Source organism: Calypte anna, chromosome 2 (genome assembly GCF_003957555.1).
Source record: "Calypte anna isolate BGI_N300 chromosome 2, bCalAnn1_v1.p, whole genome shotgun sequence".
NCBI classification, from domain to species: Eukaryota; Metazoa; Chordata; class Aves; order Apodiformes; family Trochilidae; genus Calypte; species Calypte anna.
In genome coordinates this window covers 104117074-104143127 of record NC_044245.1, presented here as the reverse complement: position 1 = coordinate 104143127, position 26054 = coordinate 104117074, and the positions used below count along the sequence as shown (strand labels likewise).

Sequence of the window (26054 nt, the reverse complement as noted above, 5' to 3'; positions counted from 1 at the left end):
TGTTTATATATGGGGTGAAAAGCTTTTTTTTTTTTTTCAAAACTACTTCTTCTAGAAAAAAAAGTATCCTCTGCTTCACTTTTTATTCCCTTCTAAATTTTCCACAATAGAAAACCTTCCTTAGCCAAAACCCCCAAACACAGCTGCTAAGAGCACTGTTGACTCTGAAATACATCATGAGAACAGAAAATACATTTAGCATTCATGACAGGAAAGCAGTTGCTATGAATGTAACACAGTAGGCCCTGTAAAGGAACCTTGAAGCTCCTTAAGTATGTACTCCTACAAATTTGCATATTGCAGCCTGAAAAACAAACCCTGAGACTCCTTGAAGTTTCCCACTGGCACATTGTGTTTTCTCCAGCCACCAGTGAAGATTTCTTCTCCTAACTGATTTGCTGAGTTCTTTACCCTACACTTGCAGCAAATAAAACCTCTTAAGACCTTCTTATGAAATACCTTCCAATACCATTCCTTAATTTTTTCAATGTGTTATTTGAAAATACAGGAAAGCAGACAGATACTCTCCATATGCCAAATTATGTCATTTCCAATTTCTAGGAATAATACTTCTCACAGCAAACTGGCAAAGGGATTTTTAGCCAGCTCTGCATCTTGCTGCACCTGCTGTGTTGCTAAGCCTGGAATCTGAGGGCTGCCCCACAGCCATTTTAACAATTCTGAGTGTAAAAGAGAGTGGTTGTCAGAAAGGATTACATCCTTGGGGGTATTATCACACCTCCAGAGGTGAGTTTATGGATATTTGCATGTGTCAAAAGAGAATGTGATTTTATTTATCATGGGATAAGCTGATGTCTGCAGAAGTTTCAACATACGTAAGTCCCAACATGTAAAACCAAACCTCTGTGCTTTCAGGTTAAATTATGAAGATGAGCCTTTATGTTCATATAGTGGAGATCTTGCCTGAGAGACTACATACAGCTGAAACTGGAGGGGGTGGAGGTGGAATTTAAAACAAACCAACAAATCAGGATGTGGTTCTTTTCAGGATCAGAGTCTGTTCAGCCTGGAGAAGATGAGACTGAAGGGTGATCTCTTCAATGTTTACAAATATCTGAAGAGTGGCAGTCAGGAGAACAGGACCAGACTCTTAAATGGTGTCCAGGGGCAGGACAAGGATCAGCAGTCAACTGGGAGGTTCAACTGAAACTAGGAATAACTTCTTTACTGTAGGGGTAACACAGCACTGGAACAGGCTGCCCAGAGAGGATGTGAAGTCTCTGTCTCTGGAAACATTCAGAACTCACCTGGATGCTATCCTCTGCAACCTGCTCTAGGTGAATCTGCCCTGGCAGTGGGGGTTGGATTAGGTGATGTCCAGGGGTCCCTTTCAACCACTAACATTCTGTGACTCTACTTCTCATCTTTACCTCCTATCACATTTGACACTCTAGAGACCCACTGGACGGCCCATTTGATATAGACTTCTTTGAAATGAGGAAGCCACACACTTACTAGAGGGTTGGCATTTTTTCTTTTCAGAGAAATTAATTTTTGTGTTTTAGCTGCTTTGAACTGATCCAGGCTGAGCTACATCCTCTGCCAAAAGAGTTCTCAAAGTCATAATTACAGATTGAAGCATACTTCCTATCCAAAAGCTGTCCTCAAACTATGATCTGTCATTATTTTATCTATCCACCATCAAACTACATTTTTGGAATGATCTGAAGAACTGGTAATGCACAAGACTGCTACCGACCTTCACCATTTCAAGATAGTTGCAGCAGTATTGTGCAGCAGAGAGCTGTGTAGCAGGCTCCTAGGGAAAAGGGACACCCTGGCTACCTGCACTGGAGCTTTGCTGGTGAAGAAAAGGCTGAAAAGAAAGACAGAGTAATGGAAATGCAACAACCACATAAACAAACCTGCAGAATTATTGCTCTTCCTCCACTCTCCTGACAGCTAATGAGTGGTCACCCCATGCCTGCTAGGCACCTGCATGGTAAAACCACAGGACTTCCCCAGGAGGGGCTGGACCTAGAAAGCTTTGAATTGGTGGCCAGTGAAGGCAGCCAACACAAACATGACTCTTTGTATGTTAGCAGTTCAGGTTTTCTGGCAGGGGTTAATGGACATCCCCTCAGGCAGAGCCCTTTCACCCATTGGGATCTAAGGCCACCTCACTCTGTAACCTGCCCAGTCCTGAGGCTCCGGCACAGGCAGCTCCCTCTAAGTGTCTGTCCCTCTGTGAAGGTGTCTAATTAATTCCCTAAGAGTCATGAACACTACATGCTGTCCCAGCTCCTCTTCAGAATTGACAGCAAAAGGTTATTTTTCCCTTGTCTAATGAATTTTACCTCTTTCACCTGCCTGAGATGCTTGCTAAGTTGTATAATAAGAACCTGAAATATGCCAGAGCAAACTTCTGAGGGATGTTTTTAAAAGCTCTTTGTATTAAGGGAACAAGGCCGATACATCAATGCTGTCCATCTGTCTGGGCATCACTGTATCACAGTGACTTCTGAATCAATGGTCATCTGCAACTAACATCTGGAATATGACCACATTTCCTCAAGTTTCAAAGGAAGCCACAGAAGGAGGCACAAAACTGTGCCCTGAACAGGGGAAAAGAAAGGCAGAGAACAACAGTGATGGATGCCTGTCGGTATGATGTGGGGCTGCATGGCTCAGAAAGCTCACCAGCAAAACTGGACTACTCTGACACAGCCCAAAGTGATCCTGAGGACCCAGCTTTCCAGAGTGCTCATGCTGAAGGACATGGGTGTGCTCTGTGTCCCTTGACAGGACGTCTGGAAGAGCCTGCAGGCTGTGTGCATGGGGACCACAAGCGCTTTCTCAGGGAGCAGCCCTTGGAACAGTTGAAGACTTAGGCTGTGCCTGTAGCACTGAAAATGGGCCATAAGGGACCTGCCTCAAGAGATGCAGCAGGATGCTGGAGGTGCAGCCCAGTGAAAACAGCCTTTATTACCTGAGTCTGAGCCCTGCTGTTGAATGTTTCCTCTTCAGGGTGGCACAGGGAGGCCATTTAGCCTCCCAAAGTGACAACTGAAGTCAATAAGCACCCCCCTTTTTTTACAGACAGCCGCTGCCAGTGGTATACAAGGTCACGCACCTATGAAAAGACTTAGTTCAGCACGTGCACTTCCCAATTCACTTCTCAGACCATTAAATTGATGTTTTCACGCTATTCTTGTATACGTCATTCTGAAAGTCAGGCTGCCTTGAAGGGCTTTAAGTTCAGAGAATAAATAACTGAGGCTCCATCACACACAAAAGGTCTGATGTGCTTCCAGCAGCTCCCTACCCCACTCCTGATGGTGGGATGACCCCACAGGATGGACGCTGCCCCCAGCTCTTTGTTTTGCTCCTCTTTCAGGACTATGTAAGATGCTTGTTTCTGAGAAACTCTTCTTTTGTCACTGGCATGTTCACTTTGGAGGCATCTTCTGTGGTGGCCTTAGGAGGACTGGGCTCTGACCTCTCAGCCCTCCACCTCGAAACTAAACAGCAGGATTCAGCTCCTCAGCCACACCCAGGAGGCTTCCTCTGGCACTAACAACCCATTGCACTTTGCAAGTTCTACAAAAGCCAAGCAAGTCAGCCATTCCACCATCCTACTTCACTTCACTTCACTGCACCTCCCCAGAAGATGACTACTGAGGCCAAATACAGCTGCATATTTTCTGATGGGTAGAAGCAAACTGAATTTTCACAAGCTTTACTAATCAAAAATTAATTTTATAATTACTCGGGAAATTAGATTTGTTGTGTAGGTCAATAAATTCTGAAGATAAATCCATCTGGACCACATTTACTTCAATGTCCTTTTGACTGGACCTCCTCCCCATGATTACTCAGCAGCTATTCTGCTCTGCTTCCTTCCCAGCACCAGCTGCTCCCAGAAGGAATTCTCCTGCCCATCTGCCTTCAAGCCTGACACAGCAACACAAACAAATGCAACTGTAAGCAATGTTTAAACTCCAAATCCAATTGCTGATTTGCTTTCTTAAAAAAAAAAAAAAAAAAAGACACAACAAAAACCAAAAACCAACAAAAAACAAACCCAGAACCCCAAAAAAACCAAACAAAAAACAACCTAACAAAAAGAAAACAACACAACCCACCAGAGAAAAAAAAAAAAAAAAAAAAAAGGATGTGCTTGTTTCTAACCACCTGGCTCGGTGGAAAAGGCCTTATGCAGAAAAGGAAATTTCACATATGGAAACAGCAGCGTCTTTCCCAAGGAAAACTATGGCAACAAGAATTCCAGGCATACACAAAAACAAGGACCTAGGATCACCACCTAATCTACAGGATATAAAATTATTTTAAAGCAGTCTTGCTGAAATCTAGTTCCACAGAGCTTCTCAATAATAAAAGATGAAATTGTCAAAATTAATTCTAATTTGACATACCTGGAAAGTACAATTTCACATGAAGGAAGACCTGGCAGAAGAACCTGGCCCTAGTTACCAGAAGCCTTGTGTCCTCAGCCACCTATTCACCACAAAAGTGATACAAACTCCTTCTGCACTAGACAGGAGCCTTTGGCATCAACAAGCTGACTTCTGAACAAGTATGTTTTTGCCATTTACATATAATTACACGCTAGCCTCCAAACAGCTAGAAGCTCCATGTTCTTTTCTTGTATCGTTTGTTTCTTGTGAATACACATAGAGCATAAACCCAAACCACATTAATGATAACCTTGTTAAATATAAACTAGTATGCAATTATACAAACTGCTAACACAAACAAAAAAGCCAGGAAACTCTGATTACACTTCACAATGGTTTCTGAAAACTAAATAAAAACAACAACATAAGGTAGCCTGTCTTGCCTGATACAGAAATAGAAAATGTTTTCACATTACAAGATAACTTACCTACCTCAGCACAGGACTACCCTGTCAAACAGTGCATCAAACTCAATTTCAAGGCTGCTGCAAGGAGAGCAGAAAGGTGAGAGGAGAGACAGCGGATGTACACATTCACTACAGAAAAAAAATCTCTTATTTTCCTCTCTGCTTCTTGGCATCATCCTCTTCCAGGTGAGCTAATGCTGGTCTCTGGGAGTTGCTGTGATTCCCACAGGCCAAGTGCTAGGCATTTGGCTCCATTCAGAGAAGCAGAAGGTCCATTTGAACCCTCCATCCCTGGGCTTATGCCCCCCCCCGTTTGCATGCTTGAAATTTATCTTCTGTGCAGCTAAGAGTGAACCCAGCAACAGAGTCCCTGCCACATGTTTTCACTGAGATGATGGGGAGCAAACGCTCAATACAGCCTCTGAGGTCTGCAGCTTTCCATTCTTGATGTTTTAAAATATATACCTTTCCAGAACAGAAACGAATTCTAAAGGCAGGCCAAAGTCTGCCCAAGGCTCCACACACGTGCAGTCTCACAGCAGTTAGCAAAGCTGAGGCTGTAAACCAGAGCTCTTTCCCTCTTAAGTCCACACAGTTCTCAACCCACAGGAAAGGAAAAATTCTCAAGTCACAGTCTCTGAAAAATTCAGAGAGTGGCAAAGAAGAGCAAGGGAAACCAACAACAGGAAAAGGAAGGGCTAAGTGAGAAAGTGATACAGGTGAGAAGTGAGCATCCTTGCCAGAACTGAGTGCAGAATCACAGCTGCAAGCCAGGGAGACCATGGAGGGTCTTTAGGAATCTTAGCACAAATAAACACACTAACTGGAAGAACAAGGAGAATCCAGGTTCTTGAAACCTAAGAGAGTGGTGCCAAGTACATTATCACCAACAAGTAAAAAGTTCAAGAGTAGAAAAGCAATTCCCAAATCATGGTCTGTGGGTCACTTCTCACTCACAAGGCCATGCGCAGCAGTGTGCAGAACTGTCACAAACTAAAATGCACAAGTGTGCCTTTTACTGTGCACTGCTGTGCTGGTGATCCATGATGCAACGAGAGGGTTGTCACTTCTGAAAATGTTTTGAGAGACACATGACTGGCTGAAGATGGGTGGTAACCCACCGGCTGGCATTTTACCTGGCAAGGTGGGGCTCTCTAGGAGCTCAAAAAAAGCCACTCAAAACAATCCGGATGGAATTAAAAACAAACAAACAAAACCCAACAACAGTGGGGCACACAGCTAAGACAACTTTATCCTGGAATACCTACAAGTTAGTTGGTTTTGAAAGGGATTTTTCTAGAGCAGTCTATGCTCAATTACCCTTATAAACCCTTGCAAAAGCATGTGACTCAAAGTCTACCTATTTGTCCAAGGGAGAAACAAGAAGGGAGCGTGGCAAATGGGGAATGTGGGAGTGGCGGCCGATGTGGGCTTGGGGAGAGCAGTCACTTCCTCCGGCTTCTTCCCTAGCTCTTCTTCCCCCCCAGTCTTTGATAGCCGAGTATGTTGTTGAAAAAGTGAAGAAAAATGATTCTGTACCCATGGAGCAATCAATTCAATATGCATTTACACATTTTTATGTGACAACACCTCCTTAGCCAAAAGTCGCGGGTTTTCAAGTAGGTAAGGTTATTCTTTTGAGATAGTCTTAATAAAAAGCAAAAGAGTACCCGGCGGCAAGGAACAACCCACAGAAACACAAACCACTTGTAGATAAAGCAGCTTATTTAGGGAGGTAGCCAGACGCTGCTTACACCATGCGCCGTACACCATCACTGGGCATCGATGGCAAGATTTCCTTCCCTTTGCGGGCTGCGGATCTGCTTACAAGGCACTTGGGTTCGCAGCCCAGAGGTCAGGCAGCACAGCGGGCTGAACGCCCCATTCCCTTCCCAGCCACCAGAAAAGAGGTGACAACCGCTCCGCAGCATCGCCGGGCTGCAGTGAGGGCGGGCGGCTGTGCAGCCGTGCGCCTGCATTTCTTCGCAGGAGCGAAACTTTCCGCCACTGGAGCCCAGGCGGGAACCACCGATGCCTTCCCGGAGGCTTGGGTGCCCCTGGGCATCCTGAACCGAACTGCCCCTGCACGCTCGCACATCCTCACCGCTGCCGCTGCTCCCCCAGCCCAGGCGGTACCGGGGCGCCCCGGCGCCCGCCCGGCCCCACCGAAGGAGGCTCCGCGCCACCGGCGCTCCCCACCCCGCGGCGAACGGGCTGCCCCCCGCCGCTCCCGCCCTTCCCGAGGGACGAGCCCACCGCCCGCGCATCATCCCCGCAGCTTACCGGGACCGCTGCAGCTCGAAGGCGGCGGCGGGGCCGGGTTGCACCAGCTCGCTGCCGCTGCCCTGGGGGCTGGCGCGGCCGAAGGTCGCCGGCAGCACCCCCGCCGTGAAGGAGTTGAGGCGACCGCGGCTGCCCGCCGCCGCGGCGCCCAGGAAAGCGGCGGCCGGCACCTGCACCGCGGCGAAGGCGTCCTCCTCCTCCTCCTCGTCTTCCTCCTCCTCCTGGGGCCGGGGGGACTCGGCGGGCGCCGTCGGGGGGCTGCCCAGCCGTGGCGGCGGCGGGGCCTGGCGGGGCCTGGCGGCGGGGCCGTCGTTGCCCGGCGGCGGGGGCCGCCCGTCGAGGGAGATGCTGGTGAGGAAGGAGAGCGCGGCCTGCCTGCGGCGGGGGTCGCTGCGCACCGGCGGCGGCTGCGGCGGCCCCGGCGGAGGCGGCGGCTGCCCCTTCCTGGGACAGGGCTCCGGCGGCGGCAGGGGCCCGGCGGCGGGGCTGCCGGGGCTGGCGGCCGTGGCGGCCGCCGCCATTGTCGGCCGGCTCCCCCTCCCCTCCCCGCTGGCCGGGCGCTGCCTCTGGCTGCCTCCCCCTTAGGCGGGCGGGCGGCGGGGCATGGGTGCCGTCGGCCCGCCGGGGTACATGGGGGTGGAGCGGGGGTGCCGTCCACCCAGCCGCACCGCTCTGCCCCGGGCCCCCGCCGCCCGCCCGCTCCGTATTTATAGGTGCAGCCGCGCCGCCGAGCGCCCTGTGCGATAACACGGCAATCACGTGTGGGGAACGGGGAGCTGGAGGAAAACAAAAGCCCGGCCAGCAGCCCGGAGGAGGAGGAGGGAGAAGGGTGGGTCTCGGCGAGCTCCCTCCTTTCAACCTCTCGTCTTTTTTTCTTTTCCCTTTCACCCCCTTCCCTCCTCCTCCTCCTCCTCCTCCTCCTCCTCCTCCTCCTCCTCCTCCTCCTCCTCTTTTTCCCTTCCTGGATGCGAGGGGGCGGGCGGGAACCGGGGAAGGTGGAGTCTGTGCCCGTAGTATACTGCACATGGTTCTCGGAGCCTGGCAGAGCCAGCGCCGGTCCTGGGGTCTGTGGCTCGGCTCGGCTCAGCCCGGCCGGTCCGCGTCTGCTGGAGCAGCTCCGGGCTGCAGCCCTGCAGTGCTCGGCGGCCCGGGCGCTGCTCTGCGGCTTTTGCCGGGTCGGAGCCGGTACCCCGGGACAGGGTCTGGCTCTCCGGAGGGGGGTTGGAGGGGAACGATGGGAGCATCTGCGGGTCATGCATGGCACGGCTGGGCCTGTCCCGGCTCGCACTGGCGGCCTGCTGCAGTGTAAGGCGTGCGGCTGCCTGTCTGTGTGTCTGTCAGTAACATCTCACCAGCTCCCTAAACTGTTAAAAGCAACCCCCACCGCAGCCTTTCCCTCAGACACCTCCCCAACCCTTCTCTTTCCCCCGCACCAGGGAAAGCACAGTGAGTTTGATCTCTTGTACGAAGGTCAAGCCCCAGAATCGCTGTATTCCTTGTCTTTCCCAAACTGGTGGCTGCTGTGCAGCTGCCTGCAGGTCTGTACCCTCCCTCCTGCTGCAGCTGCGGCTTGGGAGGGTGGGTGGCCAATCGCACCTCAGCATAAAGCTCTTTTACCTCTTTATTTTGATCAACTCAAGCGTGCTACAAGTGTTCTTGTCCTGTGATGATAATTTCATCAACAGCTTATGTAAGGGTTGGATAACAGATACATACAAACAGCGGAACATATGGTTGTTGCAAGATAGTGACACACGCCTTCTTCATAAAGCATTGCAGTGACTTCTATTATATTGAAATTATCATTGGTGGATGATTTACAGTCATCCCAAACTGTCTCAGATATTGTAGTTGCCTCTTCGGATTTTATCAAAAGTTTGCTAATTTAAGGAAAAAAAACAAAACCAAGATGATATGGTCAGAGAGAGAAAATGATGTTGTTGTAAGAAGCTACAGTCCCAGGTTTGTGTTCCTTTCCAAACTGGCCTTTTGAGCATTCAATGACTTTTGAATTGCTCTCTGTGAGTTGGATTGATTTCTGAATGTTTGGCCTTTGCTGACTCTTGAGTGCCACAAAACACAAACTTTAAGAGGCCAAGTCCCTGGTGTCGGCTTCTTACGTGGTGAGCATGCTGCATCCCAAGCAGGAAGTGCTGAGCAAGGGAAGGGGAAATGATAGAGGAAAGGGATGTTTCCCACATCCTACCTTCTTAGAGAGGTAAGTGCTATTTTGAGATGGAAGTTCTTTCAGACTGCTCTCTTAAGGTTTACACTGATGCTGTCATTTCCACTTCAGAAATGGATCATTTGGATCTCTCACCACCCTGGAGAATAACCTCATCTCCCACCTCCTGGGAGAATGCTCTGTACCCCTGTGGTAGCCATGTATCAAAATGTTTTGGAGAGGAAGGCTGTGGATTTGCAGACCACCTTCCTTTGATGGGGTGGGCAATGTCCATTTCTGACTGTAGGTCCTGCCCCTGCAGTGGGAACCAGTGGGATGTCTGGTGTTGGGGCAATGATGCACTAAGCTCCTGTGAGGGAATTCCATGCTCCTTTTGAGCCAGTATCACTTTTAAAAGAATTCAGGACTTTCTGAAGGAAGGGCCTAGGGAAGTGTCACTGTTCTGTGGCCAGATATCAGTGTGTTCCCCAGATGCTGACCTCTGGTCCAAGGACAGCTACTAGATTGGTCGTGAAACTCAGGCTTCCCACATTACAGCTGAGTAAGGTATACACTGGGATTTTTTTCCCCTCTTGCATTTCTGCAGCGAAGCAGCCACAATGTATATTTTCTCTGGTGCTCAAAAGCTTGCTATGGCAACTGAGTCCTGGAGAGTATTTTCCACATCCATGTCTCATGAGACATACAGGTCTGGGAAAGAGAGCCACCACCAAAACACCGCATGGGGTTCCAGATGTTGGTCTAACTTGGGACAGTTCTGCACAGGAAGTTCAGAAGTAAGCACTCCTTCCACAAAATTCCTCCTGTGAAGTGATAAATCACTCTCTGTCGTAAGCATCAGTTTAAATTGAGGCACAACTTCAGCTCTAGAGCTGCCTAAAGGGCAAGGTGTTACCCCTCTTCCTTGCCCACATGTGCATCCAGATGCTTTTTGGCTCCTGTTACTTGCAGTACTGCCTATGAAATCTCTGAGATGATCTCCAGAAATGCTCGTGTGATGCTTACTGAACCTCCTTGCATCAAAATTAGAAAAGGGGGGGGGGGGGGGGGAATAGATTGCAGTCCTTTTCCAGCCTGGCTTATTCAGCTGAGCTCACCTTGTCACCCCAACAACTCTGTTCACCAACCTGAATACCTTAGTGGACCTCAACTGATGCCCATAGTCTAACATGCACAAGCTGCCTCTGGGGATACTGTGTGTGTATAGACTGCATTTTGCAAAAAATTATGTCAAAGGTGGGTGAAAACATCCCTTCTACTGCATGTGAGAATAAACCTACTTGAGAAAGCCACATGCAAGAAGAAAAGCATGACTTTTTTTCAGTCTGAAGTGAATCTATTTTTGATACTGAGTGGGGTACCACAGTACAAAGATAATTGGCACGTTAGAAATACCAGGCTCTCTAGACCTATTTATACATTTATACATTTAGTAGCAAATTTAAAGGATGTGCACAACCTAAGGTGGATGTTTTTTCCAGTTACTTACATCCTTTTTGATCTGTGTTTAGTTAAACTACAGATGATTATATGTGCTATAGTAGTCCTGTCTGCTGGAAGATATGTGGAAATGTTAAACAAATTGACTTTGCAGCTTGAAACTTTTTTCTTTGATGGGAAACCAGTGGTTGACTAGAGGAAATAGCAAAGGAAACCCAAAAAGACATATTCTGGAAGCTTGCTTCTCTGACTGTTTTTTCAATCATTTCCCTCTCCTAGTTCTCGTCCAACCAACCAGCTCTACCCAAGTGCAAGCAAATGTTTTTATTTCAGAGGTCACAGGCTTATGTAAGTGGTTGGATGACAAGTGGTAATAGGAGTGGTAGAGCAAGATGGCTTTTTCACCCAGTGCACCAAGAGCTGGAAGACATTTAGTTGGTTGTGGGTGTTAGGAGACAACATGGAGTTTGGGGGACCAGTCAGTGTAGGTGAGTGGGTTTAAAGAGCTTGAGGAAGGTGGAGAGAGTTTGGACAAAAATGAAAGCACAGCAATTTACCAATCTGAGAAATGAGATTGGAGAGATGGTGTCTCTGTGTACTCGCCTTCAGAAGAAAGTTAATCCAAGTGTGGAAACCTCAGATTGTCTTGTTTTTTCTGGAACTGGAGTCCTGCTGCAACACAAGCGTGCAGCCAGCGAGACAGAAAGAGCCAGTGTGAAAGGCCACAGACCTTGGGCTAAAGCTGGGCTCCTGAGCAGCTTGCCAAGTCAAGCTTAAAAATGTCTTTGCAGGTGAATCGGAAACTTCACTTGGAATTTGAGTTAGAGGCAAGATTTGTATTATTCTGAGAGTTAACTCTGCAAGAATAACCGGTCCTGAGTCACCAGCCTGAGTCACCAGGCCAGTTCTTGAGTGGCCTCAGCATAGTGTTTGCCTGCTTTAGTGACAAAATCAAGTTTCTTACTGTCACTGACACTTGTTAGAGCTGCAGAACTGAGGCAGATAGGGGAAGAAAAAGTAAACACAGCTGTCTCTTGGAATTTTTTGTCAGGCTTGGGTTTTGACTGTCAGGATCAGCCAGGTAAATGCTGTTACGCAAAGCTCAGCAAAGAAATAACCTGGAGATAATTCTTCTGCACTCCTGTATTTGAAACCAGAGATCATTATTACTGGTAGTCATGGATATCACTATCAGATCCCAACAGCAGATTTCTTGTAGCTTGTAGGCAGATTTGCTGGGCAAGACTTTGGAGCATCAAGAAATGTGTGAAGTCCCTTTTCAGAAGAGAATTGCACTTTGAAAGAAGAGAGCATTTGTGACACTGGAGAAAGACTTGGAACATGAATTTCATAATCCTTCTGTTTAGGACTGTCTGGCAGAAAAAAATGGTAGAGGGAGTCTGAACACATTTCACTGAGATCCACAGTTAAGAATGGAAATTGGATAAAGACAGGACAAATTCTTTTCAGAAGACTAATTCTGCATCTGGATAGCAAGGCTGGGTTTGGTGCCAGGCCCTAACCTTCTCTCTGTTATAAATGTAGCCTGATTCTGAGAAATGCTAAGTACTTGTGCTTCCCATTGGTGATTTTTAAGGAGCCTGAGTGTTTCACTCATCGAGAGCAGCCTTTACTGGTTGAAACATAAAAGCTTGACATTAATGTGAGCATCACCTTGCTTTTGGAGCAGCGTTCCTTGAAGGGTGCATAGGTCCACACTTCTCTCTGTACAAAGAACCTAACTTTGTTCCCTTGCATCATTCCAGGATGAATGCCAACATCAGCCAGTTAAGTAAAACCAATTTCATATACGGCAGTGAGGAAGTGGGAGAGATTTGTGACCACCTGATGTCATGGTTGGAGCACTGTGGATGACTGCAGGGATAGGACACATAGAAAAGGATGCCCTTATAAAGGTGAAATGATGCCTCTGTAGATCAGCTGAGGTGTGAATGGTCAGGGCACCCAACCTGACACTTATTTTAGATGTCAGAGGTGCGGCATGCGTGGTGTTTGTGTGTGTGTATTGAAAGGTTCCTGAGATCTTCAATAGTCCAGTAGCACACATATTAGCTGTAGGGCCAATTTGATGGTTGTTTGTCCCTTGGAGAAACTAGGGCGGTCTATTTAAGTGGTCAGATCTCACATCTGTATCATTACGCCAACTTACAGTACCTTTGGGTGGGGCTGGTGGCAGCAGCCTTTTATTAAGAGTATTTAGCCTTTTCCATTGCAAGAAAACCATGCTAGATCCATGCTAGATCTAATTCAGGCCAAACATTTCTCGGAAAACTTTGGTCGAAGTGGTTATGCCAGGTCCAAGGGCAAGACCAAGAAAAACACATCCCTTTGCCCACATTAGAAATTCTTGTGGCCTTTCCTTTGGAATACCCCAGTGTCCCCTCACTGAGATAAGAATTCAGGTAGCGTGCTCTGAGGTGGGACTGGGGAAAAAGGAGGGGATGCCCCTCCTGTCAGAATCCACCCACCCCTATCCACTTTTAAGCCTTTGAATCATAGCTACATATGCTGGCTAGGGGCTTATTCCTGCCTTTCAGCTAAAGCTGCAGTGGAAATAGACCTTCTCTGAGCAAACCTCAGCCTTCCACACATGTTGAACCAGCTGAGCACATGCAGTCCCCAGACCTACAGGAGCACCATGAGGGGTGTTCTGGGCATGGTGGAGGCAGCTGCTGGACCAAGGGTACAGAGCAAGTGAGTGGAGTGAAGGAGGGAGCAGCCTGTTTGGATGTGGAGAGGGAAGGAGCTGCAAGAAGAAAAGACACCATCCTCAGGGCTGATGCATCTGCACAGAGGGGTTTAAGGTTTGCACATCCAGCCTGAAATCCTCTTCAAACTCTTCTTTTTCTTTCTTTCTTTTTCTTGCATGCTTGAATTTTAAAAGTTCCTCGTGCAACTTACTCATTGTTTGTTTGCATGACATAATATTGGTTCCCTTATAGACCCACAATAAAAGGGGAGCTCTGTTTTACTGGGTGCTGCTAAAATGGTTCCTCACGCCTCAGTGAGCTTGCAGGGTAAGTAGACAAAACAAGGAAGGTGGCCATGTCGGAACTGCAACTGGAATGTGGCCCTTGCTGGCTCCTACTAGAGTGATTAAGTGGGAACAGGGCCACATAGCTCCTCCCTCCCTGGAAAAACAAAAACTGTGGGCACTTGTACAGAAAACAACCCTTGCCTCTGTTTGTCCTTGTCTTACTGCAGCTTTTCTTCTGTGAAATCAGATTTATTTTTTTTTCCCTCAGTATCCTGATGAACTAATATAGGCGTGAGGTCCAAAATGGAGCAGTCCTTACTGAGATGAGGAATAGGCAAATGTCCTGTCTGCCTGGAAATCTCCTTAAGCAACGGCATAAATAAAATACTACTTCGTAGGGCAATAGAGTAGAATGACTGGTCACTAAAAAGAGCTTTTTTAAAGGTTTTAATTAAGTGGCAGCTGTGATTTATCTGGTTCTTTACCACTTTTAGACAATTTGAATCATGTACAGTCACTAGGCACTAAGATTTCAGAGGGGAGCCTCGAAGAACACCCATCTTCATCACAGCATTTGTTAATTTTTAATCACCTCAGGATAATTTTAAAACAGACTTCAGGTTTCTGAAACATTCATGTGAGTAAGCCCTTCATTTTGCTGGCTGCTGAGGGTAGGAAAATCCTCCAGTCCACAGGACAGTCAGGCAGGAGCTGGATGAGATTGAAAACGCTGTTGACACCTTCTCAGACACCATCTTCAATGAGTAAAAACATTAAATAAATAGAATCTGACGTTCCTGGAGGGACATGTTGGTGGAGTGTTTCACTTCAGAAGCTCTCCTACGAGTTCAACTTGACTGGAAATGTTTAATATCCAAGGGAAAAAAAAGAGTTCAAAGTTGTTGGTTTTTTTTTCTCCTCTTGAAAATATTAAATTCAGGGAGTGTGATTCCAAGGGGAATGAAGAAGGCAAACGGAAAACTTTTTGGCGGAGGGAGCCAGGGTTTTGCTTTCAGCTCAATGGCATTTTTTGGTCTGCGTGCAATGTGATACCCCCTGAGCCCTGCACTCGCTTTGCTCTGAATTTTCAGGGAAGGTTTCAGAGTCCTTTTAACTCCGGGAGATGCTCAGTGGGTAGTGCTCATCACAGGCCAGCGTGGAAAGCAAGAAGCCAGAGAGAAGAAATCAAACTGCCTTGTCACCTCAGGCCACCTGCCCGAGGTCCTGGGCTGTCTGCAGCCACTTCTGCTCATGCCTGGGATGGGTCACAGATCCTGCCTGGATCTACCAAGCAATACTCGTGTGTAAATATTTGCCACTGGCAAATTTCCAGCATAATAATAGCCAGCCAGGCCAGCTCTGCTTGCCTCTGTCCCAAGGAAGCCAGAAAAACTGGAACAAGCAATTGAGCTGCTGAGAAGGAAGATGAAATGGTGGTGACCTTGGGGGGAGAGGGGTATGGGATCAACCTCAGCTGTGGACTGAGTGGGAGGAGGATGGAGGGCACCTCCTCTCCAATCCTGCTGTGTGCCCAGGTTGGGGTCTCACTGCTTCTGGGTCAGCTCATGGGCTTCCCACCACAGCCCTCCAGAGATCTTTCCTGGCTCCCTGCAGCCCTGGGCTGCTGACATGATGCTCACACAGGGCTGCTGCCTGTGCTCCCTAAATCCTCCTGCTTGCCTTTGTGTTGGGAGGAGAAGAATTCCAGCTCCCAGCTCAAAGATTCACCCACAGAAGAATGGCTCTGTCCTGGCTGGCTGCAGGGAAGGGGTGGCTTGTGGCCATCTGGGGAGAAACCAGCAACTCAACCCCAGCCCAAATAACCCTAACGTGCCTCATGTATGTTTCACATAATCCAGTAGAAATTAAAGCTGCTAAAAATTGGTCTAAACAGTACACGATTTTCCTCCAAAGATTTTGGCAGGAATTTTTTTGTAAACAGCAAATGGAACTTACATAAATGGAAAGGCAATTCCCTGGCAAGACAGATCCAAAGTCTTCTGCTGTCTCTGCTCAAACTGTATAGCACCCTGGTGGAATAATCTTCATGTTGGCATCATTGAGGCTGCTTAAATAAGTGAAGCATTCAAGAAAGTAAGGGAGGAGAAATGGCATTCAAATCAAAAGACTAAAAGCCGAGCCTCCTTGAGCCCCAAGGAAAGGATAAATCCATTAAGCTATGAAGAAATAAGAACTGGAATGAGTCCATCAGATAATTTCTAAAATTTATTGCAAAATAAAACTTAGGGGTCAGAAAGCAAACTAAAATAAATGGTATTGTAGCAGCAGGGTTAAGCTTTCCTCACATGGCATTTGGTACATACTTAGTGTATCTGCAGGTCTCTGTTGGGAAGTTTGACACACTGGTACTTCGTTCTTCCAAAGTAAAAATTAATGGTTTAGTTCTAATTTACTTCATTGTCTTAGAAACTGGCTGGTTTTCTGTGCCAGCACCTCATAAAAATAAAAAGGAAATAGTTCAAATACACAAAAAGGACTTAATGAGATTTTTGCTGTCTGTATCTCTCTGTATATGTATGAGAGTGTGTGTGTGTATATATATATATATATATATATATATATAATTTTTAAATTTTTTTTTTCCACTTTGCCTTTCAGGGATGTAATTGCAACTAGAACATAATACATGCACTCAAACTAGAGTGGTAGAAGAAATATATAGCAGGGTTATTCTGCTGGCTGTTTGGGAAATGTTTAAGTCTTCTCAGTGATGCCAGCATGACTATGTTCCTATGGGAACAAGCTGCCTCAAAGCAAGAGGCTTCTATAGCAAGAGAAGGTGAATCCTGGCTAAAAACTTGGAGTTTAGCACAAAACAAAATATTCTGTAAATATGAAGCAGTCTGCAGTATTCTGATTAAATCCACTCATCTTGAAAACTAATTGAAAGATTTCTACTCTGCCAAGGAGGCAAGATACAGTCAGCCACATTCAAGCCATCATTAAGACTAACTAGTAGATCCTCAGTGGAAAAATGTTATTTGTATCCTCCTTGCCCAGAGATGCACCCTAATTATGATGTTCTTTTTGAAAAGCACCATAAGAGAGGAGTGATCCCATAGGCTTTGATAGGACTGTTGCTGGATTAAGAACTGTTCTTTGTGAGGGAGCACATTAGGATCTTGATCTCTGATAATGTTTGCCTCAAATGCAGATCTCCTCTGAAAAACAAAATCTGTTGTATATTGTAAGAGGTTTATGTTGCCTTAAATTTGACTTGCACTGGGAGCACTGCTTACAAAAGAAAACCTGGGAACTTCAAAGCTCTGTTAAAGGTGCCCTAAAAATAAGGGATTCTGGGGAAGAAAAAACTGGCAATCTGACCAGTCAGTCAGAAACCTGAATGATCGCTGCAGCTGTCTCCATACTTCCTTAAGTCAATAATCTGAGTGTTTGTTCCCTGAACCAAAGGTGATCAAATATATTTGTGCTTTATTTTCAACTCCCAGGTGTTAAAAGTGCCATCAAAGTAGCCATTATGCCTGTAAGTGTTATGAAGGAGACAGAACTTTACCTGCAGTTCTTTCAGGTAATGAATGAACTGGAAGTTACTGGGAGGATGGGACTTGAATTTCAAGGTAAGCTTCTAACTTGGGGGAAATACACAGTTAAATGAAGTCAGATATGCTGTACATCAAGGATACAGCATAAATGAAGCCTCAGATGTGGTCCCATCATGTCCCATCTGGTGCTCCAAGCCCAGAAATACCAATTTTCCAATAGAAATAAGTAAAACAGGGGTGTCAGACTTGTATCTTCCAGTCCTGGTCTTATCCTTCCTGCAACCACTACTCAGATATTTTCTCTAAGTCTGTTCTCCTTGCTGGTTCATCTATGTCTTGTCTCTGCTGGCACAGTCTTGTGTTCCCTTGCTGTTGTTCCAACAACTCCCCTTATACCCCAGTTGAGCTTCAGAGCATGGCCAGGCTGGGACATCCAGATATTAAAGGCACTGGGACCATTTGTGTGTGCCATTTCCCCTGCTGCCTTTGGGCAGATGATGGTGAGATGCTCCTAAGCAGAAGTCCTAAAGGTGCCTAAGAAACCTTTAGATTTAAGGTATTGTAAACACCTCCAAATAAATGGGCTTGGTGGCAATATGGTAGGACTCATGCTTGGTGTTGAGAAACCTAAAGCAGGTTTCAGGAGAGATCTGCTGCCTGCGCTGGTTTATGCTGTATTGGGCCACCCAGCAGCTCACAAGGGGCCACAGGGTTCCACCTCCCTGTATAGCTTTACCTGAGTGATGGTTTATTTTTGGAGGTAGAAAGTTCGTGAGAAACAGAAGTGAAGAGGAACAGGCTATACAGAGAGGTTTATAAATTGCAGAATTGAATGTAGTGTCAAAATTCCTATCTTCTGGTTTAGGTTTTCTACCACTCTGAACAGCAAAGAGATGTTGCCAGCTCTCCCTGTTTTCATTCTTGAGAAGATACAGGGATTTTAAATTGACTAACTATGATACCTAATCAGCATTTGGGTGGACTGAATATAATATCTGATAATATATAAAGAATCATACTGTGCCCTTGGAAATAACTGTCTGCAGTTGCTATCCTCAGAACAGCCCTTAGAGCTCACAGGAGAACCACACAATGAAACATGGGTGTGTTAATCCTTTATAGTCTGGATAAAATGTGAATTTGTTTGAATAACCATCTCCTGGTCTTGGGCCTTTAGTGTTTGCTTGCCAAACAAAACAAGATAGGTGAGGGACGTGTTGCTTATATTGCTCTGTATAAAGCACACCTGGACTGCAGAGAGAAGCAACAGGGTGATGGGCCATAGAGGTAAGATGACAGATGCAGGTATGGTTGGTTGGTTGGTTGTCCCAGAACTTCAAATACAATTGCTTCCTAACTGGATATAGCCCAAATGTGTGGATATTTCAGGAAATACATTACAGAGCATTAGGAGTAAGTCCCATGAAATATCATTAAAGTTGTCCCCAAATCTGTACAGTTTTGCCCCAATTAAGAGTCAGAGGCAGGACACTGTAATGCTCAGTGCCAAACAGTCTGACGGGCAAAGGTTTTAAAGGGGAAGGTCACGTTCAGGGAGGATCTTTTTTTATCCTCTCCCATTTGGGGTCCCTTAGGTAATACAGACATGGAGCTGTTGGAACAAGTCCAGGCAAGGGTGACAAAGATGATCAGAGCTGAAGCATCTCTCCTATGAAGACAGGCTCAGGGAGTTGGGGTTGTTCAGCCTGGAGAAGAGAAGGCTCCAGGGAGACCTTATAGTGGCCTTCCAGCACCTACAGGAAAGCTGAGTAGGAAGTTTTTACAAGGACATTTAGTGATAGAACAAGGGGTAATGGTTGTGAACTGTAAGAGGTGAGATTTAGGTTAGACGTTAGGAAGATTTCTTTCCTGTGAGGGTGGTGAGACACTGGAAAAGATTTCCCAGGAAAGCTGTGGATGTCCCATCCATGGATGTGTTCAAGGAGAGATTGGATGGGACTTTGAGCAACCTAGTGTTGTGGGAGGTGTCCCTACCCCTGGCAGGGGGGTTGGAACTAGATGTTCTTTAAGGCTCCTACCAACCCAAACTTCTGTAAGCCTATGATTTGAATATTCCCTTTCAAGTGTTACAAAATGTAAATGAAATAGCCTTGTGTGGGTGAAACCTAGGAAGATCCAGGCCTGAAATGTGCCAGCACTGTTAACTATTGATAGAATAAATGCTTTTTTGTGCCAGCAATGAATAGGTAATTTCCCCAAACAGCAGCAGTATGGGTCAGTGTTACCATGAGGGTATTTTTAGAGGGAGGGAAGTGTTCAGGTAGAAAAGAAGTGGTTTGCAAGAGAATCAAGACTGATTTTTCCTGTAAACATGTCTACACCAAGTGCCTTCAGCATGGGTTTTTCTGATTTTCCACATGCCATGTGGACAAAAATCCTTACCCCTGGATGTGGACATGTCCCTGACCTGGGCAGTGCTTCTCCCTCTCATCCCTCTGCCCTCCTGGGGCATCTCCTCTGGCAGCCCTGCAGCCCAATGTGCACAGCAGATGATTTCAATGTGCTGTTTGAAGCCCATCAAAGAGATCTTTAACACAGTGTGACTGACTTAGAGGCTTTTTGCTTTTGCATTAGCTGCATGAAGAATAAAGCACATCTGATGCAGGACATGGCAATGTTTTGTCTTGTGCTGGAATACAGGGGCTTTGGCAGGCCAGACTGCCAGAGGGACATAATCTCTGCCCTCACTCTTCCTGACCAGGGCTAATGGAGCTGTTTTTCCTGTGAATTTCCACCTAGGGTATTAAAATGAACTTCTGCCTGAAAGCTTCTTCCTTGGAGCAGCCACCCTGCCTCTGTATTTGCCTTCTTTCTATAAATCTCTGTGCAGCTGAATGGGGCTCTCCTCTCACAGCCTGTCTCCTGTGAAGCAGAAATTTCCCCCTGTGCAATCCTAGGGAGCACTAAAACTTCACCTCAGTCACACAAAACCATTCTTTTAAGGATTTGGAGGCATCCTGCCCCAGTGATAGTTACCTGAATGCCACCCATCAGCTGTATCACAGCCTGAAGTGAATTGGATGTTTTGTTGTGCTTTGTGCCTCTTGCATCGCTAGGTCAGCAGGTGAAAGGGTTGGTTTTTGTCAGTTTTTATTTTGTCATGTTTTTTTTGTGTTTTAATCATCATTATTTGCAGCCAAATTCTAAAGTCCATGGCTAAGGCCCCTATGGTCAGCTTGCCTTCAGCTCTTCCTAGCAGGGGGCAAAAGTTGAGTCAGGATCTGACCTTACAATCTGAACATAAGCAAACAATCTGTCGTGGACAGCTCACGGGGGGTGGGGGGGCAGATAAAAAAAATATGATGATTCAAGACAGCGATGTAGTTAACCTGAGATCATAATTTTCACAAAGGCAGGGGGTAACAGCTGTCTGCTCATCAGAGGATTATATCTTCTCGCTGTTACTCCTGTGACCCTAAATAAAATCTCTAATGCCAGAGCAGCAGCGTGGCCTGGGGATTGCAGTGAATAAATCTCTCCTTTCTGTTTTGGAAAGGTTTCTGTGGATAGCATTTCCTTCTGAAGTCTTTGCTAAATTATTTTCCCTGTCAGTTCCAGGATGTGGAGATTCAACTGATCTCCCTCCCTTTCTAAATTTGTCCGTGAGGGATATCCATGATGCTGAAGAGATAATTGAAAGGCATATACAAATACAGTGTTGAATTCCCAGATTTTCCTGTATTTTGGTTAAAAACCTGCCGAATTATGAAGCTTAGGCTGTGCTAGATTTAAAAACACATGTCCATCCAAGAGCACAACATGAATGAATAAGAGCATTAAATTCTGCTGACCATTCACTTGCAAATTTTTCCACCGCATGTGATTCCAGGACAAATATTGATTGAATAACCTCCGTGTGTGTGAAGTGTGGCCTGACACCCAGAACGACCTTTCTCTTCCGTGTCTAATCACCACAGATAGCTGTAAGCTTCCTTTTGTATCAAAAATCTTGTTTCATAACCCAGCTCCCCTGCTCTTTGGAACCTGAGTTTCTCTGTTTGTTTGTTCAGCCATTTGAGGTCTGCTGGGATATTTCTGTTTGATTTGCTTGTTAGCTTTGTTGCTGGATGAAATGGCCCCAGGGCTAGTTTGTTCAAGGCTTTTTTTTTTTTTCCTTTTTTTTTCTTTTTTTTCCTTTTTTTGTTTCCTTTTTTTCCCCTTTTTTTTTTCTTTTTTCCTTTTTTTTCCTTTTTTTTTTTTTTTTTTCCTTTTTTTTTTTTTTTCTGGAAGAACTGGTGGAGGGTTTTGTTCTCCACAGGCTGGCCAACATAGCTGGCCATGAGGTTTGCTTTGCTGCCCACTGCTCATCCACCAGGGTGGGCAGCATGTGGGCACACACATGTGGGCACTGAGCATCCCCCAGTCCTCCAACAGATTTTACCCACTGGGCCTCCCTTTTTGTTTTTAAGAGCACCAGCTGATATTTTTAGATGCTGATTTTTTGGGATGCAAGTCTGTGACAGCTTTTCTTCTCCTGAGCCCTTGGGGAGATGCAGGGTGGAGGGGGTTAGGGTTGATATTCATTTGGGGAGAGCTCAGCCAAAGCTGGGGAAATGGAGGATGGAGCAAAGCAAAGGAGTTTGGATGAGACAGTCTCTCCTAGGGATGCCCTTTGTTACAGGGAAAGAAGAAAAATATAATAATTGACCTTATAATTGCTTTTCACAGAGAGCAGTGTACAAGGCTCCTGTAGAGTTCCCACCTTCCTTGGAGGCTCACCACTGGAAAACTGGGGGAGTGCCCAGGCACCACGCACACCTCTGTACCCACCTTCTACATTCTGGGGACATGTTCTAGGAGCTAAAGCAAATCCAGGGCCTGGATTTGTTTATCTGTTGGGTTTTTTTCCCTCACCGAAACTTCTAATGTCTCCAGCTCTCAGAAAAGACACGTACATTCCTGGAGTCTGCACTGCTGCCTTCTAGTCCATGAAACAGTATGATTTCTTCTCATGTTAATCAAAAATATTCATATTCATGTCTCCTGAGATTCTGATTCTTAATTCTCTATATAAATACATATGTATGAAAATAAACACACTATATATATCAATAAGTATGTGTATATACCCTGCTGGCCTCCCCTTTCCTTCTCTTCTCACAGACTGAGCAGTCCCAGTGAGAGGACAGTAACTTTCCATCACAAATGCTTTTCCTGTGACTGTTCCTTGTTTTCTAAACTGGCCACATGAAAATAGACATAACATTTTCATTTTAGTTATCTATAAATAAATAGAAATTTGACTTCCAGAATGTGTTACTAGAGCAAATCAATTTGTTCCAGGATTGCTACCATTTAAAAAATGTACTTTCATGATTTACATGCAGATAGCTCCCTGCTTTAAAAAGCACTGTGATGATGATGAACCAAAATCTCTGTTACAATGGTTACTTACAGCAACTTCTGGTTTTAGTTGATATTTCCTCTGTTAGATATTCATAATTCAAAATCATATGCTCACATCTTTTTGTTACCTCCTTTTAAAGACCTGATTAAAACCAGATCTTTGTCTCCATCTGTCCAAGCCTGTGTCTGAAGCCATGTATGTGCTGAACTGAGGGGATGCAGGGCCACAAGAAGCCCTCTTCATCCCCTGCCTGGACTTATCTGGCCAGTGAAGGTTGGTGTGCAGACTTCAGCTGCCAGCAGAGCTTTCCTGGGAATTGCTTCCTTGGCTTCCTCCTGGGCCTAACTGCAGGAGATTTCTTTCTCTGAGGACTTTTTAGCATGTGCTATCCTGATATCCAGGCACCAGGTATCCAGGTATCCACCCTCCAGGTGGGTTACAAGTCAGTGTGGACACGGTCAGCTCCTACTGGTCTGCTTCTTCTCTTTGGCTTCAAGTTGCCAAAGTGTGTGCAGCTCATTCTCTCTGCTTGAAGGAGATGGGACAAAAAGCAAGACCTAGGAGGGACTTAGTATCACCTGAGATTTTAGATCACTTTGGATTTTGCCTGCTGTGAACAAGCAGACCCACATCAAAGAGGCATTCTCAACACAGTCTGAATGGAAAATATGGAAATATTTCCTCTAATGCCCGGCACAGGAAAACCATTACTGGCATGGAGCTTTAGTCAGCTCTGAGCTAGGACCCTTTGGCAGAATGGCAGGACACTCTTGACCCTTAGTGTCAGGGCATGTGGGACAGCATTGTCCCACAGTGATGTTTTGCTCATCGCGGCTTCCACGGAGATATCTGCATATTTCACATGGGAACAAGCCTCCCTCCTCCATGGAGGGTGTGAGTAATCTATATGCCCAGCCATAACCTCTGGTGCAGCAAATCTCCCAGCTGTTGGAAGCTGGGATGCTCTGCTTGCTGGGAAGAACAAGCTTGCTGGCCTTCACCTGTGTCTTCTATATATTTTCATTAAGTTACATCTGTGGTTTAGTGGACCTCTGCTCCAAATAGATGTGCCGCTCTTCCCATGGCTATCTTACAGACATATAGACTAAGCCTTGAAGCTGCCTTTCATTTAAAAAACTCCAGTATGTGGGAAAGGAGAGCTTTGTCAGGATCTGTCCCTTGCTGAGGAGGACTGTCCATGCAGCACACACAAATGCTCAGTGCACTGATGTGGAACAGGTCATGCCAGACCAGTTTGCATTTGGGTCACTGTATTGACAGCTCTCTCTGACCAGCATGTTTAACTGTTTGTTTCCCTGGTACATGCACTGGAAATCCCTGCTCCAGAAATGTCCACCTGCTGAGTAAACAGGCTGAGTATTAGGTTGGTAGAGAAATCCTTGTTCCTTCCCTTAAGATGTGAGCTTGCAAAAGGTTTTGCAGCTCAAGCATAGATGACACTGTACACATCTGCCTTCACCCAGCTGTTTCAGTCACTTTAGAGTCTCTTTACAACATAGCTTGGAACTGATGAGATGTGGGATCAGTCTTCTTTCTCCTAGAGAGTTGGACTTAAAATCCCAGCTCAGCCTCCTTTAGACTCGTGTCTAAAGGACACTACTTTTGACTTCTTGTGTGCCTTTCTGAGCCCATTCACCACTACCAAAGTGTGCATATTTTTGCACCACTAAGAGAAATGTCTGCTCCTCCCTGTCTTCTCTGTTCTTTAAGCTCATAAGCTCATTATTGTGACAATGGGAGGTGACTGTGGCCACACGTTGTCAAGTTTTCGATGCTGTTAGACCCTGGGAGAAGGAATCAGTGGTTTAGGGCAGGGATTCTTTGTTAACTCCAGTTTCCCCATCAATCTAATCCTCCTGGGCACTGCAACATTCCCCCTTCCTTCCCCTTTCTTGTGAGACACCCTGACCCACATTCATGGTAGTTCTGCTTTCTCAAGGAACTTACCCCAGGAGAAGGAACTGCATGTCTTAGCACAGGGCATGATAAGGGACCATGATGGGGTTTTTCCTTCCCCACTCCCAGAGAAGAGAGATAATGAAAAAGTCATTTAGAGAGGCGATTTGATGAACAAGCACAAAGTGGGGAGATGGGTGTCTTGGAAAAATAAGGTGGGCCAGGCCAAGCAGTGCAAAATGCTGCAGAATGGGGCACAAGACTTCCAAGGAGAGTCATGTGCTGGTATCTGCACTTGGCAGGATTGTTTTGGGCTGGGAATACCTCTGTACTGTATTCTGTGGAGGTGGTGCACTACCCACTGTTCCTGTGTTATGATTGCTAAATTAGAATGTTCTTCCAAGATTAAATCTTTTTCACATCATGAGGTTGTTGGGTGGAATTTAAATTCTAATTTGCATCCTTCTGGGAGCAGAAAATGTTAGTGGAGGCTGAGAAATGGTCTCTGAGGGACCATCTTCTTGAGGTATGCTCCACATTCCTGCTAGTACAGCTCTCCAAGGCGGAGGATGCTCCTGCTTTACAGTAGCAATGGTCACACCTGCACGTGGGAGGTGGATGCCAGTACAGTGTGATGCAGGTGTCTGTCCCCATTCTGCAGGCAGGACTCTGACCACATGAGCATTCTGCCTATCAAAGCACCCATGGAATCACAGCTTGGACAGATGCAAACAGGAGATGACAATACAATGAAAAAGAGGAGGCCCAATGATATTGGCTGCCTGGCTTGCAAACATCACCAGGTGAACCCAAGCTTGTCCCCAAGGACATCTCCAAAACAGCTCTTTGGAGCTGACATGTTAATCAGGAAGAATTTTTTTTTTCTTACCTTTTTATTCAACCTAGGGCTGCGACCAAAGCCTTCAGCAGAGGACTGTGTCAGAGCCCCAACTCTGTGTGCACCTCATGTGACAGGTCTGCCTCTTATAATTGCATAGCTTGAGAAAGATTACTTGAAAGAGTGGCTTTGCAGGGAAAAGTGAGATTGCAGACCAGCTATTCACAGTGAGCAATGCTTGCAAAATCAAATTATCTCACGTGGGACCAAAAGGCAGGCAAGGGAATGAAGCTGACCTGCTTCCACCGGGTCTTTTATTTTCCTGGCCAGAGGACACAAGCCATCACCTGTGAAATTTGCTGTCTCCACTCAGCTGGGCAGTAGATCAGTTGTTCCAAGCAGTGTCACAGCCAACCCAGGCAGTCGGTGTTTCCACTTGATACCACATCTTGAGAATTTTAGAGGGAATTTTAAAGGTTCTCAGGAATTCTAAAGAGTTTGAAAAGCTCTGAATGGAATTTTGAAAGTTTCCATTGCTTTGCTTTTGTAAGAGGGTTTTTTTCCTTGTGCTTATCAAGCAGATGCTTGCTTAGAAACAGGTCAGAATTCCCAGACTCATAGGAGATACTCTCTGCTTTATTTTGCACTGTTTAGT

At 46.1% G+C, this 26054-nt stretch overlaps 1 protein-coding gene across 1 annotated transcript in view; it reads right to left on the bottom strand.

The window, feature by feature from the left end:
• CABLES1 (Cdk5 and Abl enzyme substrate 1) overlaps positions 1 to 7650 on the bottom strand; it is a 73464-nt gene extending 65814 nt beyond the window's left edge. The window contains exon 1 of the mRNA XM_030444677.1: positions 7130 to 7650. Coding sequence (XP_030300537.1) covers positions 7130 to 7650 — 521 coding nt within the window. The remainder of the gene's footprint in view (positions 1 to 7129) is intronic.
• Positions 7651 to 26054: the final 18404 nt, after the last annotated feature.